At 38.8% G+C, this 21,184-nt stretch overlaps 1 protein-coding gene across 9 annotated transcripts in view; it reads right to left on the reverse strand.

Annotated features, from left to right (window-relative positions):
- The window catches only part of fam13a (family with sequence similarity 13 member A), a gene marked incomplete at its 5' end in the record, with an annotated part of 57,177 nt that overhangs the window by 28,512 nt on the left and 7,481 nt on the right, over positions 1-21,184 (reverse strand). For 8 of the 9 annotated variants that reach the window (XM_079616988.1, XM_079616993.1, XM_079616994.1 and 5 more), the window contains 7 exons: positions 396-619; positions 1,964-2,056; positions 4,680-4,772; positions 6,877-6,963; positions 8,042-8,189; positions 11,594-11,771; positions 15,041-15,250. In XM_079616988.1, the coding sequence (XP_079473114.1) occupies positions 396-619; positions 1,964-2,056; positions 4,680-4,772; positions 6,877-6,963; positions 8,042-8,189; positions 11,594-11,771; positions 15,041-15,250 (1,033 nt within the window). The remainder of the gene's footprint in view (positions 1-395; positions 620-1,963; positions 2,057-4,679; positions 4,773-6,876; positions 6,964-8,041; positions 8,190-11,593; positions 11,772-15,040; positions 15,251-21,184) is intronic. The other variant, XM_079616991.1, reaches the window with a different exon arrangement.

The following is a 21,184-nucleotide window of genomic DNA, read 5'->3' on the forward strand; positions in this document are numbered from 1 at the left end:
AGTGAAACTGTTACAAAATATACAGCATTTAAAGATTTTTTTTTTTTTTTCAGACAAAAATCTTTGGGGGAAAATGTATCAAGGTTTCCACCAAAAAATAAGCAGCACAACTGTTTTCAACATTGATAATAATCAGAAATGTTTCTTGAGCAGCAAATAAGCCTATTAGAATGATTTCTGGAGGATCATGTGACACTGAAGACTGGAATTTCAGCTTTGAATCACAGGAATAAACAACATTTTATAATACATATATAAAAATAGAAACACACAATTACTCTTTTTACTGTATTTTTTTTAAAATCAAATTAGCCTTTGTGAGCATAAGAGACTTCTTTCAAAAATAGGAAAAAAAAAAAATTGTACTGACACCACACTTTTGAAAGTAAACTGACCTGTTGAAGGTCTCCGTGGATGTGACGGATCTTACGGTCTGAGGGGTCAGATTCATGCCGTCAACGCTGAAACTTATGCTCCGGTCTGGACTGCGCAGAGGAAACTGATCTCGAGTCCCCAAGCTTTTGTCTGGACGATGGGACAAAAGCCTGGACTCGGGATCACCAGAGGGGGCCGGTTGAGGAAAAGATCTAGGCGTTTCCTCCGTCTTTATCTTCTTCACCTGAAGGATACAAATCAAAAGAAAGATAAAGATAGAGGAACAGAGGCTGAAGCTGTGGTTTTGTTCGATTACTGAAGAAAAACACCCTTTGAATGACAAAGATAGTAATAGCAAGCACAATAACAAGTAAAGGGTATTTATAAATAAGCTTAGCTCACTTGTCTTACCTTGCTAAACGATAAAGGCTGTACACGGCGAAAACCGGTTGAATAAGTGTAAGAGGTGAAAAAACGGACCCGCACAAGAGCCATGTCAAATTCAGATCGATTCATTGTCACTTAATGATGCTGAGCAGCTAATTGACCTTCAAAAGAATAATACCCATGTATTACTGGTAAACAGACCTTAAACTACACTAGACCACTTGTATTAGCAGGACCGCAGAAAACAATGGCACCATCATCCTGGGAACGCAGCTGCAAAACTGTGTTTGGCCAGAAGAGATGACCAGATTTTTGAATAACAAACCAATCTGTCACAGCGAAGCAGAAGAGATGACCAAATTTAGCTTGGAAAGCAAATGAGATCGTGCAACAAATTCACGTAACACAAAGACTACAATGGGATTAGATTGATCTTCAACCCACTTAGTCCCGAAGGCACAGGCGGTCAGTAGGTAATGGCTTTGACTATGGTAAAGAGGACACTATCGATCGAGCCCACGTGGGACCCATTTAAAGCACAGTAACTGAGTGAGATCTGGACATCGATATGCTAATGTGTTGATGATGCAAACAGCGCCGGGAAATCATTGTTTTATTGAATTCTGCATTAAACGACTGACGGGTCGAAGGGTCGAAGCACTGAGGTCACACAAAGGCATTGAGTTGTGGTGTGATCTTTTAAGATGGTAGACGTAAATGAAAAGGTCAGCCAATTACACTGCCGTTCACAACTTCGCATGGACATTAACTGCTGTGTGTGTGTGTGTGTGTGTGTGTGTGTGTGTGTGTGTGTGTGTGTGTGTGTGTGTGTGTGTGTGTGTCTCCTTCAGACACCTGATTTGCTGCTAAAAAAAACATTTCTTGTTATCTATATTTAGGATTCTTTGAGCAGTAAAAAGTTCAACTGAACAGCATTTATTTGAAATATAAACCTGATGTAATAAATTTAAATTTCTTTAAAAAAATAAAATTATATATATATATATATATGTATGTATGTTTTGTTGTAAAGTGCGATCATTTTCTTTAAAAACTGACCTTTTGTGTTACACAGAAGACAGAAAGTCTTACAGTTTTTGAACGGAATAATGATTTTCATTATTTTCAGGGAACTATTTCTTTAAGGTACATAAAAATAAATGTTTCTCTGCTCTTTGCAGAATATTGCAGTGATTCTTACCTTCTTTTTTCTTGGCGTAGGCATAGGGTTGTCGGGACTTGACTCACTTTCTCTTGACGGGCCTGTATTGTCAGCTGAAGTGCATGGGGTGACCTAACGAAAAGACCCAGTGATCAGTCACCGATCTTTAATTTATAGTTTTCATAAACAATAAATTATATTAAACTGTATAAAGTCTTTCCAATAACAAACTGACTAGTTACATTTCAACTTATAGACTTATGACTTATGACAGGTGATGATAATCAATCACCTTGACTGAACAGTAAACAAAACACTCAAACAAATTATGCAAACATAAATATAGATGGTAGCTACAACAGAGGGCTGTCAAATTAAAACTCTAATTTCCATTATTCATCGAATTTAAACTAAAAATCCATATCTGAATGCAAAAACGGTGCATTTGAATTTTAGGTGTGCGTCAGGCAGCCTTATCAGTGGCGCAAGAGAAGCGGCGGTGATATAAGAGTCGTTGTTGTGTCTGAATGGTTTTGTTAGCGTATCCATTTGAACCCACTTGATGCGACGCTGCTGCATTGTTCATTCAAAACACTGCAGAAATAGAGAAGCTCAATGCGGAGAAGATCTCGGGTTACGTCAAAAGCACAACCAAGCCGTTCACACAGAAAGCATTTTTGCGCTGCTTTTCCGTTGTTTTCTACGTAAACAAATCTTTGACCGTTGAACTCACGTCTCATACAAGAGAGCCGCATGTTTAGAAAGCCATGTTAAGTTAAAAGAAGTTAAACTTTAAAAAAACATGTGTTGAGACAGTGGGTTTTATTTTTTTTCATTCAACTGCATCTCATGTTTTTAAACGTTTAAAAAAATGTTTTAAAATACATTAGGATTTTTGTTCATCATTGTTTATGCAATTTATGAAAAAATATTCGATTTGTAAACGTTAGTTTAAAAGATATTAGAGCTGTGAAACGATTAAACGCGATTAATCGCATCCAAAATAAAAGTTTTGTGTTTACATAATATATAAGTGTGTACTGTGTATAATTATTTTTTATATATAAATACACACATATGCATGTATATATTTGAGAAATATTAGTAATATTAAGTAAAAAACTCAAATGTAGTTTCAGCCATTTTGACAGCACTACATTACCTGTGAACTCAAATATGCTGTACATTTAGATTAGATACCCAAGGCCATCCCAATACAAAGTTCAAGTAAAGGACAAATAAAGTCTCTGTAACCTTTGACCCTTGTTTAGTGAAATTGAATGACAAACAAACCATTTCCTTCATGTTTCTGTGACTATGTGTCAGCTTCTGATCAGAACAACAGAAAAATCTAATCATAAACCGTAATGACAAGTACAATGAAATTCTCCAAAACAAGGAAATGTTCACGTTTTGAGAGATAAGTTCTACTCAAACAAAGTCATAATGCTATTAAATAAGTCATTACAAAAGAGAAATATGCATCTCCTTCATCCACTTAGCACTTGGTAAACAAACTCGTTAAACTATCACTTGAAAATAATCAGTCAGGAAATATCCGGTGTATAAAGTTCTGTTTGTTTATGCTGGTTTTCCCAAAACAAAATGAGGTAATCCGAGCAAGCCAGTCCGTCTAGTGCTACGTGTTAAGCTGAATGATTTCATTGACCCCTTATGTAAATGGAAACGTCTCCGCTGTAGGAAGTGGTCTTATTTTTCATGAAAGTCACATCATGTATTTTTTTCCATCAGCAATTCTGAGTCTGTTTACAACATCATTTTGCCGATTACACGGTTCTCCCACAGGCCTTATCTGGTCAAACTCGGTTTGATCAGCACCACATGTCTATGTAAACAGAGGACTTTCAATAGCTTTGGATTTCAAAGATAACACAAAAACACAGCATAAGCCGGAACGTGTTAAGACCTTCCTCGACTGAGATATTTCAGGAAGGTGGAAGATGGCGAAATACTTCAGATTGACGAACGCAAAGACTCTTCCTGCCAGAAACTTTGATCATAAATACATCAAGGGCAAAGAAAAGCCACTTAAGTAAATACAACAAGCACTTAATTCTTCTGTGGAAGTAATTGTATATTATTTTATTGATGTGTAACTTGTGAATGGAGGTTGTAATTTACTACAGGTCTAGAAGCAGGAAGTGATAAGGTTTATATATTCTATGAAGTAGATTAACAATCAGATTTTGTGTAAAAATTTTAAATGAATAGCTAGCAAACTCAAATGAATCACACTCGCTATATAAATAAACACAAGTGTATATTTGAAGTCTCTAAAACAGATATTGATACCTAAAAAAATAATAATAATTGTGCTAGGCAACGATTAATCGCATCCAAAATAAAAGTTTGTGTTTACATAATATGTGTGTGTACTGTGTATAATTATTTTTTATATATAAATACACACACATACATATATATATATATATATATTTAAGAAATATTTGCATGTATATACCGTATATATATTTATACATAATTGATATTATATATAAACATTTTATAAATAAATAACGATTTTTTCTTAAATATATACATGCATGTGTGTGTATTTATATATACAAAATAATTATACACAGTTCACACACACATATTGTGTAAACAGTAACACAGACTTTTATTATGGGTGCGATACATTTTTGCCCAGCACTAAAAATAAATAAATAAATAAAAATATAATAATAAAAAATATATATATATAAAATGTATATCTAATGTTGGTGACTCTTACCTTCTTTTTTCTTGGTGTCGCAATAGGGTTGTCTGAACTTGATTCCTTTTCTCTTGAAGAATCTGTTATTTCAACTGGAGTGCATTGAGTGACCTGACAAAAAGACCAACATGATCTCAACAGAGCAGGGGTGTCTAATCCTGCTCCTGGAGGGCCACTGTCCTGCTCCAACCCCAATTAAACACACCTGAACCAGCTTATCAAGGTCTGACCAGAAGCTTCCAGCCAGGTGTGTGGAGGTTGGAGCTAAACTGCCCGACAGTTGCCCTCCAAGAGATATAATCTATTACATCTAAAGGGCTTTTCACACTTGAAAAAGTTAACCCTGGGTCATCTTGCTTCACGTTTCACACTGCTCATAGTTTACCCGGGGTTAACAAATAATCCTGGGTATTCATAAACTGACGTTTCACACTGTACATTACTAAACCCTGGGTTAACGTTCTCATGTGTTGTCTCAGTATCATTGATTGGATGGATGCAGCACGCAACCTTTTTACATAAAAGCTCTAGCACTGCGCATCCTCGTATTGCCGACTGTATTATCGAGTTAATCATTTCGGGCTATAAAGGTAAGAATGAAATGGTCTCTTGATCACTCAAATTGCCGTGTTTTCGGTCAGCATTTGAAAAATTTCACAGTGTGAAAAGCCATCTGTAAAACTATAAAATACGAGGTGGTTTAAGAACTACGTTATCGCTCAAAAGTTTGGGGTCAGTTAGATTCTTTTTTATTTTGAAAGAAATTAATACTTTTATTCTGCAAGGATGCATTAAATTGATCAAAAATACATTTATAATGTAACAAAAAAAATATATTTCAAATAAATGCTGGGGTTTTTTTTTTTTTTTTTACTTTCTATTCAAATAAAAAAAATGTATCTCAGTTTCCACAAAAATATTAAGCAGCACAACTGTTTTCAAAATAGATAATAAGAAATGTTTAATGAGCATCAAATCAGAATATTAGAAAGATTTCTGAAGGATCATGTGAAAGACTGGAGTGAAAATTCAGTTGATCGCAGGGATAAATTACATTTTAAAATATGATATAACATTTATTTATTTGTTTTTATTTAATTTGTAATAATAATTCACAAATTACACTTTTTACTGTATTGATCAAATAAATGCAGCCTTGGTGAGCTAAAGAGATTTTTAAATGATAGTGTACTTTGAAAAGCCAGAGGGCAAGCAGTACCACCTCAATATAAGCTTTTTCAATATACAGAAACAATATTATTGTTTTCAAAACATCATGCCAGTCATTTAAGAGGGTCACGGTTCCCACTGCTTCATAGAGAGAACACACACAAACATGAGATCCAGCCCGTCTCCAGCAGACACACAAACACTACACCGTGCGTTTCTGAGCACGTACGCATGGCCGCAGTCATACGCAACTGACATAATTCAATTGAGAGGGAAATTAAATTCACAGAAAACAGAACTCTCATTCTGTGTACATATTGTGAAAACCTAGCATGGGGAGGGGGGGCTCAATTACAAGATGCCTGTTTGTGCAGTTTTATCAAGAGAGCAAGTACACATCTGACTAAATGACTATTTATTTATTGATTTAGTGTTTAAGATGTGAACTTGGCACGAGCTACTGTAGATCTATTCCTCATATTTCATTCAATGTTGTTCCTCAGGGCATAAGCAAACATCCTGTAGTCCACAAAAACACCTTTTGTGTTATACTCAGGGGTGTAACTTTAATACCAATCGGAAAGACAAATACATGTAACGTCGGGCCTTTAACGGGAATAGAGGTCACAAGAATTCGATCCAAAGTCAACATGATATGAATATCAAGAGTTTTAGTGTCCCGGACGAGCCCCCAGTTTTAAGTCCCATCCCCTTCTATGGTAATCATATTGATGTGCTGTTAGAAAAGTAACCCAAATGACTGCATTACTGGGCTTAAAAAAATAGCCTTTGACTGACTTAAGATCTGCATCATTTGGATTAGACTGAAAGCTGAGTCTTGTGATTGTACCTTTCACCTCAGGGTGAGTAGTGTTATTGGATTGCTGGTGTTTCTGAGTTGCTACGTCACTGGAATTTAACAGGGTTTGACACTATAAGTGCATATGACTATGGAAACATACCCACACTGACTCAGTGTACCGTAGCAGGTTGCATATACAGGCATACACTCTCTGCGAATACACACACGTGCTATCAGCCGTACCTTCATCTTCTTGACACGTGGAGTGTGTGCCTTCGGAGCAGGATTGTAAGGTGGCATCTCTGTGTTTTCGGTGGTTGTGTTGGCCTCCTGGGAACAAAACAATACACAGGGATTCACACGAGTCCACATGTACCCACTGACCACAGCAATGAAGCATCAGTGCACATGACTGCTCTGCACTTCAGAAGATATTGCTTTCATGTGACAATTGAAACTGAAGTGCAAATGCAGAAAAGCAAATATTGTTGATGGTGGCATAAGAGAGATAAGAGAGAGTGCACTGATGACGCCTTGAAGTTTTGCCGAGTCGGTGCAGCCGGCAACAAAGCAAGGTCAGGGAGACACACGTGCTATGCATGTGACAACCAGGATACAGCGGGAGAGAGTGGCATGTTTAGGGGTGTGCGAGTCTGTCTGCACTACTGAAGGCATCTGACATATTGAGCCATGTCTTGACAAAATTCAGATGTTAGTTTATCAACTACCTAAATGAAGAGGGGAGAATGGGATGGGGAAATGTTGCAAGCCAAATTCAAAGTTGTATCGCTTACATGAGTATTTTTGACTTAATGTTTAGAAACTGTGTTGTTATTCTTAACTAAAACTAAAAATACAAAGAAAAATTTTCAATTAAATCAATTAAGTGTTAACAGAAATAAAATAGAATTAAAATTATTATCAGTTATTTACGAAGGCAACATTTATAACTTTCTAATGTAAGTACTACAATTACTTATAAAATGACAAATAAAATTATACAGTCAAACGAAAAACAATAAATAGGACTAAAACACAACAAAAGGCAACATTTCTAACTTTCATTTGAAGTTTAAGTACTACAAGTAATAAACTGATATTAATTATACAGACAAAAAATTAAAAGGACTAAAATTGAAATTAAAAAGGAAAATATTTTAAAAAAATTTATTCGAAATATTAATAAATATTAAGACAGTATATTTATGATACGACAATAACACTGATTTCGACCCCAATTTTAATTGTTTGAATTTACTAATATTACATGCATTAGAAAGTATTCTGTTCCCTTGTACTGCACATTTAATATTATTACTCTTAAAAAAAACTTCTAACACATATTAGACAACCAAAGGCAAATGAAGTGTCAGTTTACTGGGAGTTAATGCGTTATGTCAACACTCACTTTGACCATGAGGATGTTTAAAGGTCCCTTTTCAATCGGTCTTCTCTCCACCACAGACTCAAAGATGACGCTGTACTTCTGGATCAGCTTGGCCATAATGCTATTACAGATATGCTGTTCCCGTATACCATCAAAACCAGGTGACACACTGCAGAATAAAAAGCACATACACAAACATGCTGTGAAAACTACAGTGTATGTGGGAATAAATGCTGCCAAATTAAATGATAAAACCAGGAACAACATAATCCCTTTTTCCCTAGTCAGAAATAAATCATAAATAATGAATATAGCACAGTCAAACAAACAATGTAAATTATATATATATGAAGACTTAAGATGCAAAAGTGCCGTCTGAAAATTTCTTCTAGAATGATAATTTTTATCAAGCTTGTATGTTTATGTTCAGTTATTTTACTTTAATGCCAATGAAAATGACCTATTAATTGTCATTAAAGTGAAATTACTGAACCTAAATATACGAGCTTGATAAAAATGCTAATTTTAGAAGAAATTTGCAGATGCCACTTAGAGGGTTTTGCATTTGAAGTCTTCATATATACATATATGAGTATTATAAAGCATATCAATCATTTTAAAAATATATATTAAAATCAAGCAAAAAATGCAATAAATAAAATCTGATTATATATTGATGATTATATATTCATATAAAAAAAAGTGTCCTCATGGGATCTGGGTTACATTTCAGAGTCAAATTCAATGTATTGTTATTTAGGTAAAAGGTGAAGAAGAAAAAAAGTTAAGAGTAGATACAAATAAATAATATTATCCCCCTCAGTGTGTGGAGTCATGATAAATCAAGTAAATGCTGCTCCTGTATGGGGTCGCCGAGTGCTCGACTGACAGCTGTATTTGTGGTTTAATTATTCCTGACAAAAAGAACATGTCGTACAAGGGTACAAGCAGGAGAGGTATGTGGCTAAAACAGGCAACAGTTTTGTCACTTCCACCTCACTGAACCATGGTTACACACATCACATATCCACAAACGCTGAGGTGTCAGACACACATGCTGTGGTGACAGGGATTCCCTGAAACTCAGTGGCTGATATATTATTAGGGGTTGCGCTCATATTGCATCAGCTGGGAACTTGGGGTTAGTCACTGTATACTGTAACAGGTACCATACCATATAAAATCATATTTAGCCAATTTATCAATTATTTCATTTAATTTCTTTAAAATCACATTACTTTATGTCCAGCTTACTTAAAAAAACTACATTGAAAATATTGAACCATGTTTGCTTAAAACTGAATATGTAGTTAGTTGCATAGGCCTACATCTGTATGCTTTGTGTTGTAGGGGCAGATGGTATCTCAAATAATCTTGGGCTGTTATCTGTCAGAGCAATTCACTTGTGAATAATCAGCCTAAATGTTTCTGTGGCTGAAAATAACAACCAAAGAATTTATGACCATAGAAAGTATGTAAGTGCTATTTGTGTTAGCGCTGACGTTGAATAAAGAATTCCACATGGACTTTGGCCCCCTCTGTTGGAGTCGTAAGCCAGGATATAGCTAGACATATAATTTGCATAAAACATGCTTTATTACGGATACAATGATACTTACATCAAGATTTTAGGTTAAAATGTATAGGAATGTTCCCATCACATTAGGAAAAAAATAATCATGGTTTGGTAAATCACAATTTTGGCATAAAACGTTTTAATTATGTGAAAGTCATGTAAGACAAGTCATAATTATGACATAAATTAATTTCTTGTCATAATTTCAACTTATTGTCATAAGAAAAAAATCATGCTTTGGTAAATCATAATTATGTTGCAAAAATGGGCTCCTATATTTCTCTCTATACACTATTTCTTTATACACACACGCATACATTTATACAATATATATATATTTACACCCCACTTTCAATTATTTTACTTCAATGAAAGGTTAGATTTTTGCAAATTTTTTGAATGAAAGATCAAAAGGATAAACAGTGCAGATTAATTTTTTTACAGCCATTTTTTATCATATTTACCAGGGGTGCCATTCATTCTGACAACAACTGTATATATATAAGTTTTTCATATATTTTTAGATTGTAATACTTTCACATTGAATCTCCAAAATAATGCAGAAACAACATAAAGACTGATATTTAAACTATTTGTTTAATGGCATTGTTTTACTAAGCACTATGAATGAAGGCCTTTCTCGGTAATCCTGATGTCTCTATTACATTTTATTGGTGTTAATATTATAATTTTTTTCTCAATTTTAGCCATTAATTATAGCCATTCAACATCACAGTATAATTGAAAGCTATCATTTTGAACATTGTTTAATAGGCTTAAACAATATAACGACTTTTAATTTAAGTGAACTTAAAACAATCATCACATAAACCGGTCAGGGCTTTACACTAAGAGTTGTTTTTTCTACTGGCCCAGTCAGACCGGTTTAGATTTTTCCCTGCCCTGCTAAAATGCACAAAAAAAGTTGTTTTCGTTGTTTTTGACCCATGTAACCATGTAATCAAAAAAATTCAGGTAGGACCAACGGGTAAATATAGAAATATTGAATAATTTCTTGAATCATTTCTGTAAATCTTGAATTATTTCTGTATCTGTGCAGTCTTCACTGCATAAATTATAAATTGAATATAGATTAATCCTTATTAAAGTAACAAAAGTTATTTAGTCAAGAGCAGTGAGTGATGTCTTTTTCTTTTGTTCTTTGATTATCCTTAATGACAGCGGGTTTATTAGGCTGCTGTCACTTTAAGACCTGACGAACATGGCGCGGATCTGACACACGTCCTATTTTCTCACAACTCTTTACATTCATTTAAGACTTACAAGGTCTTATTTCATGCTTACGAGGATACTCGCCAATAACGGGCATTTCAACATAATTGTGTGTGTTTTTGTCCATTCTCGCACGAATGATATCTCAATCTGGCACTGGCGCACTGTCAGAAGTATCTTTCTTTGCGCGTTTTGGGTGTTTGTTCACAGAGAGCCGCTTGACAGACAGCATGTCAGTTCTTTTTTGTGTCTAATCGTGCTTGAATAGTTTAATAGCACTTGAATGAATGTTAGTGTCATCATATAATGAAACATTAGCCAAAGGATGCCAGGAAAAAACGGATGCTGTGCTAAATTGCATTAAATATTTTAATTGCATGCGTTAACACGTTCATTTTGACAGCCCTAATATAAATATGTGAACAAAATCATTCATCACAGCAGAGCATTTTAACTATGCACTGGTATGTGGGGTTGGTCAAGGTTTGTGTGAAGTGTAAGTGCTGATCACTCCACAATACAGCCAATGAGACGCAAGACTGAGAACATGACACCCATGTTACATAACATGCAGCTTTTGACATTGGGCAGTCGAGACATGATTCACATAGCTTGCGGATACATGCACAAAGAGCTAAAATTATTCTGATTATTTCATGGAAAAGCATTTACAGCTTTCAGAAATGAACCTGTGCTACAAAAATAAATGAAGTGAAAAATATTTCATTGGTTTGCTTGTGTTGAACTGTGTGACCGTGACTTACTGGAAGACGTTGGGCCCAAACACTGTGGCCAGGTTGGTCGCAGTCATGCGGTTATGAGCGTGTTCCTCTTCCACCTGGGACAGGAAGTGACATAGGTAATGCAGGAGACTGTAGTGGATATCTGGCAGCTGATGTAGGAGCTCACACAGGTCCTTACAGAAGTCATCCTCATCAGATTCTGACAGAACAACAGAAATAAAATGGAAATATAATATAACAGAAACAGAAAGGGTTTCATATTTTAAAAAGTAAGATATTCATATAATTCAGATAAAAGAGATGTGTCCAGTAAAGCTAAAATCTGAATCTTCTGTTCTGAGCAAATATTGTAAATAATAATATTGCAAATGTTATACATGTCAGGCTTGCGCACAATTCAGAATTGAATTGAGAATGACTCCTGAATTCCAATTAAATTCTTGAATTTGAATTGAGGGCAAAAACAGGATCTAGAACTACAATTCGAATTTGAATTAAAGGAAGCAGAATTGCAATAAAAATTAAAAGAAATTAATATACATATATTAAGTGAATGATATTAGTTTGAACTTTGTGTTATTTGATTACTTTGAAATGAAAATAACATTGGAACAAAAGTAATTAAGCAACATCGAGGGGGTCATTTATTTCAAGAATTTGATCAATATCTATATTTTAGAACAAAATGTATGCAGGGTTGAGGAGTGACTAGTTACGTGTAATGAAAGTAATCCAAATAAAGTAATCCAAACCACATTTATAATGGGTAACTTATAACGGTAAGGAATTACATTTCCAAAGTAACCTTCCTAACACTGAATGTATGTGAGATTCAACACATTTAATTCCCCTTCCTGTCATTCAAATTCAAATTCAACTTCCTGTGGGGCGGAGTCAATAAAATTCCAATTCCAATTCATGAATTGAATTGGAGGCCAATTCTGAATTTTGCACAAGCCTGATACATGTTCTATTGTAGCTGATTTTCAAATAGAAACAGAGCTCCGGAATAGTGGTCGGGAAAAAGCTGGAAAACAGGAAGTGGTGACAAGTATTATTTATGGTGCTTTTATGTGGAAGTGAAAAGGCTGACTCAAAACTGCTCTGTAAGAAGTAGGGGAAGAGTGACAGGAAGAGAAAGGACCACGTCATGCTAAAGTCAGCCTAAGGAGACAGTTGGACAAAATTGCTGAAGTGTGTCTGCTTCATAACCACTAAAGAGAACCTCACTATGAGCATGAATGTGTCCGAAATCACCCCCTATACGCTTAAATAGGGCACTATTTGAGGGAACAGCTATTTGTAGTGGTGTCTGTCCGAAACCATAGTGGACGTTATCGTGTGCACTCATTCAATCCCACAATGCACCGCAATAACAAGTGTGAAGATGGTGCCAGCAGCTGAATCATCCATCCATCCATCTATCTTCCAAACCACTGGTCCAATGTGGGTACAGCGTAATATCATACAGGTATAAATAATTCCTTTTTACTTGATTATTAAAGTGTTTAATTAAAGTTTATACATGCTAGTTTCCATGACAGAGTTCAAAATGAATCCTTTAATTTTTCATTTACTAGAGCTGCCAGTTTGCCAAGTTTCGAATAATTATTAAACGTTAAGCAGAAACTATGCAAAAGCAGCAGCCCTTCCGGCACTCGGTGTCCGAATCCACTCACTCGTTTTCATTCACTCCTTCAATTGAACTATATTAGTGGAGTAATGTAGGGAATAGTGAATATGGGGGTGATTTAGGCAATTCTTTTAGCAATAATTTTAGCAATACATTTAGCAATAATTTTTAGCAATAATTTAACATTTAATTTGCATGAATATCTAAATATATGAAAATATATAAAATTTTAGTTTTGGGGGGGGTAAAATATAAACATATTGAAAAAATATATATATTTTAATAAATGAATATTAATAACAAATTATTATTTTTTTATGTTCTCGGTTTGAAATCAAATCCAAGATTTCATGTGTGTAACTCTACTGTCTCTGCGTGAATGCATAACATTTCCAAAACAAATATGTCTTTATTAATCCTTGTTTTCTGGCACCCAAAATGCACCATCTGCGCAGGATATATAGCGTCTCGCACATGCCACAAAAAGAGGGAGATTGGGACAACAACAGAGAGGGAGAGAGAAAAAGTCTGTCAAAAAAAACAGTTCACATAATTCCTTCAGGAGTTTTATTTTTGCCATCTTTAATATGAAACTGAGGCGTTTGCAGTATCAGTGCACTGCTGATCTCTGACACAAGACCACATTAATTAAGCAAAGTCTCCTCTCTGTATGTCGCAGAGATGATACAGATTTTTTTTTCCTGGTTTTAATGGATCCACTGGATGTGAGCCAGTAAAACAATGCTGTTTATTAAAGCTTTGTCTAATCTTTTACACCAGTCAGAAGCCAAAATCCCTCCTAGAGCTCTTCAAACAGTGTGAAAAGACATAAAGCAAGATTTAGAGCACTTAGTCTTATACAGTTTAGATTAAACTTCCACTACAGAAGAAAACCTCCGATCGCTCTGCTCAGTCACGGGCCTGAAGATGACTCATGTGCTTAAGATAGAAGCATAACCTTCACCCAAATCATCTCAGTTGATAAACAGCTAACAGTAATGACTGGCACTGAACCGCTGACCTACTTTGCTATCATGAATTAAATACATTTTATATATGTAAATAATATTGTATAATATATAAACATATCAAAATAGTATACATGGGATGAGGATGTACAATGGTGAGTATTTAATTATTTCCTAATGTGTGGGGTTTAATATTGTGCATTTAAAAAATATGAAATGGGAGGGTAAATTATATTTGAATCCTTTTGCATTCATCCACTAAAGTAATGCGTTCTCCCAAGAAACTTTGCTTTCGTTCCCTGATGTATAGCTTATCCTCACACCTCATGTTATTTACAACTAGTGCTGTCAAAACGATTAATTGCGATTAATCACATCTATCTAACATAAAAGTTTGTAGCTATATAATGTGTGTGTTTGTGTGTGTATATATATATACACACACACACATATAATATATATACACACACATAATATATATACACAGTGTATATATTTACAAGCTTTTATGTTAGATGCGATTAATCGCAATTAATCGGTTTAATGGCACTATTTCCAACGTTTTGAGATAGAACGCAAAGTTCTGCGAGCGAAACCAAAATCATTAAAATATAATTTTCCTCCTATATTTATTTAAATAATAGATTATTGAATTAGCTACGCCGTTTCAGTTTTTCCAACCTTCAAAATTTCACGTTTAATTCAACGTCTTACTTGCCATTTCCTTGTAATTGTTTGCCAGCAATTTTTGAGTGAAAGTTGTTTCCACACCGTTTTGTTTCTACAACCTACAATATTTTGGTAACCAGCACAGATGTCTAAGCACTATACCACACCACCCATGAATGAAGAGTACAGGTGACTCACCCTGGTGCAGCTGAATGAGAGGATTGTGGATGGAGGGATGGATGAGACCCTCAGGTAGATCCCTCAAAAACTGCTTCAGTAAACTGGCGACAGCAAAAGCGTCTGCTTCCCGATCAAGATCCACCTCTTCTCCACCATCGAACCTCTGCCGCAGGTTATCCACTGTCCGAACGCTGCCGTTCACTCTGAACAGACCCTCCTGACGAAGACCTGACAGATTGTGGCATCAGAAGAGAAACATTTTAGAGTTTCAACAAAGTAATAAACAAAAGTATGCCACTCTTAGCTCAAATGCAGAGCTAATATTGAAAAATATGGGAAGATATTTCAACGTAATAAAATATACTTTAAAATCAAGTTCAAGTAAAACACTTGTTCAAATGTTCAAAACACAGGTTAACATGTAGTCACCCTTATATACTGTCTATGGTAGTCACACAGTAACACGCTGCCATGTTTTCTCAAAGGCCCAGTGCAGTGATTGGTTGATCTGAAAGGGCACAGCACTACCCAGTGGAGAACAAGCACAACTGCAGCATCTAGGCTTCAGATTTATAACCAGTTTCATTTTGTTTATATGACACAAATATAAAACTAACGAATTATAATATTTTAGTAATGAAAATGTATTTGGGTAATGGATAAAATTCTAATTCAAACAATGGAGTGTTAATAAGAAGTGAGAAAATATTCAGATGCATTGGTCTGGCACTAGTTAATGTTGCCCACTCAGTTACCCATTTGATTTTAATTGAATAACATGATCAATTTGTATAATACAGATTTATATAGTAATTGTTTGAACAGTGTTATTAAATATAATAGTATTGTTCTCTATTTCAACCTTGCAGTTTTGTCATGTTTTTGATGTCATAAATCATACTTGCATTTGCATCATACATATGCATTTATGTTTGTAACTTTAAAAATGTGCTTGTTAACTTTTGTTTTCAAATAAATAATACAAAATGCACTCTGAAATATCACGAAAATATTATTTATAATGATAAATGTTATTAGTTTTCCAAAAAGTGATTATATAATATGGTAAAAAAATTAGATGTTTTTACTTTGAATTTACTGTACATGTCATTCCTTTTTCATTTGGGTTGACCTCGATCTGGTACACAATTACCTAATTGTCACAGCTTGGTCTTGTTGGCTAAAGGATTGGAGCTGTTCACTAAAGCAGTAAAAGCTGTGACTGTGTTCTTCTTAAACAACATGTAGTAGCTACTGGCAGGAAGAAAAATAGACTCCTTTCCCGTTCACATTCACTGCAGCCAACATGGTCAAAAGTGCACTAATTATACCCACAGACAGTATTGAGAAGGGGGAAAAAAGAAGATAATTAAATGTTTTCTAAAAGGTAGCCTACACTAACCTTTGGCCCTCTAGCGGTTAAAGAAAACAAAACCGCATATATTTAGCAGTGTCTGTGCTTCGGCTCTGCGTGACTGTGCGGATAAAAATGACCCTTCACAATAATAATAACGCTTTACAATGAAGTCTGTTAGAGCTACATATGCCAATTTATCTGTTCAATAAAATAGCCTACCTCACTCACCCGTTAAGTACCTAATAATAACGTCTTCATCTCCGTGCCGCTTTTACAACATTTCAAATCCATCAGTTCTCGCCATCTCCGAAAAGCCAAGCCAATGTTGAATCTGGTTTATTACAAGTTCGGTGAATTTGATTTTTGCCAGCAGACTCTCCTCTGTTTGGCTTCTTTTTTTTTTAGGCTGATTCCCCGGAGGTTCTAGATTTTGCTGCTCTATCTCAAACTTTCTAGCTAGTTGTGAGAACTTACTAACTAACTAACTAACTAACTACTCATGTCAAAGAAGCCGGAGCAATTTTTCTCTTTTTACGGTTCTCTTACGTAGAGTTCTCTCGTACTGCGTCGAAGAACGCTACGGGAAAGATATTTCTTTGTCGAGATTGAAGCCAAAAATTAATCCTTAATTTTGTAATATTGTAAAACGCTTTTCTGAAGCATACAACCTAGGCGGAGCAATACAGCTCACCCATTGGCTGCTCTGCCAGAAAAGCACAGCCTATGCGAGGCCAGGACGCTGACCAATGAGGACGCTTCGCGCCCTTCTGCGTCACCTCCCGCCCAAACAGGCGTGGCCTAGGCCTATAAATACGAGCATAGCTGTCTAACACGCCGATTTTCTTAAATTCACGAAGCTGCACGCATCGTTGGATTGGATTCGAGCCACCACAGCCGTTTGGATACAAGCACCTCAGCAGGACGCGCCTCTTACCTGAAGCCGCTGGTCATCGCCGCCTTCAGCCGCCGTTCCCTGCTGCGCTTCTCCGGCGTGGAATATCCTTTACATTATGTGTGTGTGTTTTGTGTGTGTGTTCGCCGTCGCGTCACACAGTTTTTCCACACTAAAAGAGCCGAGCGTCTTTTTCAAGATGTCTCGCACCTCCTGTGGCTCGTGTAGAGCCCCGCTCAGCGACGGGGACCACGTGCTTGTGTTTCCTGCCTGTGAGTATCACGCAGCTTCAGCTCTCGTCGATGGCGGCTGCCATCACTGTGATTTGATGCCTACGGTGACTCTGCGGACTCGCCTGGCGTTCATTTACTGAAGCTGCACCCTTTTCCGCCCGCTGTAGTGCCGCGCCGTGAAAAGCGCCGTGCTCAGCGGAGCCCGGAACCTCCCTTCACCACGAGATGCTCGCCGCTGCTGCCGCTAGCTTCTCCGCCCGCTTCGCTCGACTCTCTGACCGACGGACAAGGGCCGCTGTGTGCCGCCGCGTCCGTCATGGATGAGGAAGATGAAGCCGTGTCTGTGAAGGACGACTGCTGTTCTCTCCTCGCTTCGGGTAGCGAGGGATGGGCGAGCTCCGAGGATCTCCCCTCCCCCGCCGCTCGTGAGCGTCGACGGAGAAAGACCAGCATCGATGCGCTTACCGGCTGGATGGCTGCTTTTCTGCAGAGGAACGTACGTTACCGTCCTCACGACCCACGCCTTTTTCTTCCTGAATTCACGAGGAAATCGCGGAGTCCCGGAAAGCCCCGTTTTCAGCCAGGATGCGCATTTCTGCTTCGAGGAAAGCTACAGTGTTAAAATCCCGCCGCGGCCGGATTTCACTAAAATGTCTCGCTCGCACAGTCCCAACATTCGCGACCGTGCCAGTGTATTTTGCAGTCACCAAATCGGCATCAATGCCCGTTTGCCTGCACACAGACGCCGTTTTCACGACGCCCCAGGTAAATCTGAAAATGTATTTACTGGTGTCCCGGCCACGGCCGATGGTGTAATGTGTGTATCCGTAATGCCCACGACCTAGTGCCCATTCGTACACACAAGCACAGCCCTACACAATACAGGGCTTGCACACATAAAATCGACCCGTGTCGGTTGTGCTTCACATGTAAGTTAGTGAACGTGCCCGCTTTTCAGTGCCCACAATCACTACACACTGCATGTCCCGTGGTTTCTGTAAAAACGAAACGAATGCACGGTCAGTCGGTTCTGATAGACAGTACTCTCTGTGCTACACGGTGTCCCGGCCACAGCCGATGATGTAATGTGTGTATCCGTAATGCCCACGACCTAGTGCCCATTCGTACACACAAGCACAGCCCTACACATACAGGGTTTGCACACATAAATCGACTCATTTCGATTGTGCATTATATGTAGTGAGCGTGCCCGTTTTCAAGCGCCCACAATCACTACAAACTACATGTCACACGGTTTCTATGAAACGAAACCAATGCACGGTCAGTCAGTTCTAATAGACAGTACTTCCCAGTGCTATAAATGTACCCGCGTTCACGCACCCACATTTATTCTCAAACATGCCGAGCCGTACGGGGCTCGCACCGCGCGCTCTCTCTTTCACCTGAGAGAGCTGAGAGCGCGCGCGGGCTGCCCGCTCGATTAAGCGCGCCCCCGCATCACGCTGCAATGGCGCCCATGTTACAGCACACGACTGCTCTCGTGTCGCCGCCATTTCGCGACCAGAGCCCGGTTTTTCAACCCGTGCAAGCACAGCCCTGAACAACGCAGGGTCTGCACACATAAAATCGGCTCATGCCGATTGTGTTTTACATGTAGTGAGCGTGACCCACTGCCAAGTGCCCACAACCACTACACACTGCACGTTCCGCGGTTTTCTGTAAAAACGAAACTAACGAACGGTCAGTCAGTACACAAAAACAGTGTTCCCGGTGTTATAAATGTGCCCGCCACCAAGCGCCCACGTTTATTCACAAACATCACGAGCCCTACGGGACTCGTCCCGCGCGCTCTCTCTCGACATAGAGAGCTGAGCGCGCGCGGGATGCATACTGTGTTAAACATGCCCCCCGCCTCACACGCCACGGCGTCCATGTCACAGCACACGGTTGCTCTCGTGTCGCCGCCATTTCGCGACCAGGGCCCAGATTACATTCAACCCCTAGTCACACGTGCAGATGCATGGGAATGACTTCCCGGGGTCTCAGAATGGGTGCTAGAGACTATAAAAAGAGGCTATTCGCTACAGTTTCATCGACGCCCTCCCCGTTTCACGGAGAAAGTCGAAACTACGGTGAAAACAGAAGTAGCACATCTACTTCGAGCCGAAATAGCGAAGCTATTGAGCAAAGGGGCCATAGAGCCTTTATCTCAAGCTCAGAGCGAAGGGGGTCTGTACAGCAGATATTTTCTGGAACCGAAAAAGACGGGGGTCTCAGACCCATTTTAGATCTCAGGCATCTGAACAAAGCGCTGACAAAGCGAAAGTTCAGAATGCTCACGACCAGAGCTTTCCTCGCGCAGATTCGCCGAGGAGACTGGTTTATGGCAATAGATCTGAAAGACGCGTATTTTCATACAAATTGCGTCACGTCACAGGCGATTTTTGAGATTCGCCTTCGGGGGCCAGGCATATCAGTACACAGTCCTGCCATTCGGCCTGTCTCTAGCACCTCGTACATTTACAGTGTGCATGGACGCGGCGCTGGCACCTCTGAGACTCCGCGGCATTCGAATTCTGAATTATTTGGACGATTGGCTGATTCTAGCTCAATCACCTTCAGAACGCATCCGCCACAAGACCCTAATTCTCGATCACCTCGAGTGCTTAGGTCTGAGAGTCAATTGGGAGAAAAGTTCACTGTTTCCCAGTCAAAGGATCTCCTTTTTAGGACTGGATCTGAACTCACTGTCTATGACAGCACAGCTGTCATCACAGCGCAGGCAAAATACCCTGCAAATGGCGAAATCCTTCCTCAGCGGCCACATAGTGCCACTCAGGAGATTTCAGAAAATGCTGGGCCTCATGGCCTCAGCCTCAACAGTGCTGCAGTTGGGCCTGCTGCGCATGCGCCCACTACAGTTCTGGTTGAGAGCGCGCGTACCGCGCCGAGCATGGTTACACGGTCGTTATCGCCTCAAGGTCACTCAGGAATGCATTTCAGCCCTGACACCATGGAGAGCGTCAGACTGGTACCGGTCAGGTGTAAGCCTGGGGACTTCCTCGAGCCTGAAGGTGGTGTCCACGGACGCGTCCACCTCAGGCTGGGGAGCACTGCTCGACGGCAGTCCGCTCTTTGGCCAGTGGTCAGAGCGAGCCGAACTACCGCACATAAACTGCCTGGAAATGATGGCAGTGGACTTTGCGCTGAGGCGCTTCTGTCCCCGGATAAAAGGACACCACGTCCTGGTCCGCTCGGACAACATGTCGGTAGTAGCCTACATAAACCGCCAGGGTGGCGTGAGATCCCGGAACCTATTCAGGTTAGCGGAACGCATACTGGTGTGGGCCCAGCACAACCTGCGCTCGTTAAGAGCAATGCACGTGCCAGGCCACTTGAACGTAGGCCCGGACAGACTCTCACGGAACAACGTTCCTACGGGAGAGTGGTCCCTACACACACAGACAGTGCGTCTGCTGTGGAAAACGTTCGGCAGAGCGGAAATAGACCTGTTTGCAAACCAGGAAAACGCTCATTGCCCAGAATTCTTTTCGAAGAGCGCGAACGCGCTGGCCAGAGTCTGGCCCCGCCGCCCGCTCTATGCTTTTCCTCCTGTCTCACTCCTGCCTCAAGTGCTGGAGCGTATCAAGGAGAGCGGATGCTCAGTACTGCTAGTTGCTCCATTCTGGACGAATCAGACCTGGTTCCCAGCTTTGATG

This window comes from Phoxinus phoxinus, assembly GCF_949152265.1.
Source record: "Phoxinus phoxinus genome assembly, chromosome: 6".
Classification (NCBI taxonomy): domain Eukaryota; kingdom Metazoa; phylum Chordata; class Actinopteri; order Cypriniformes; family Leuciscidae; genus Phoxinus; species Phoxinus phoxinus.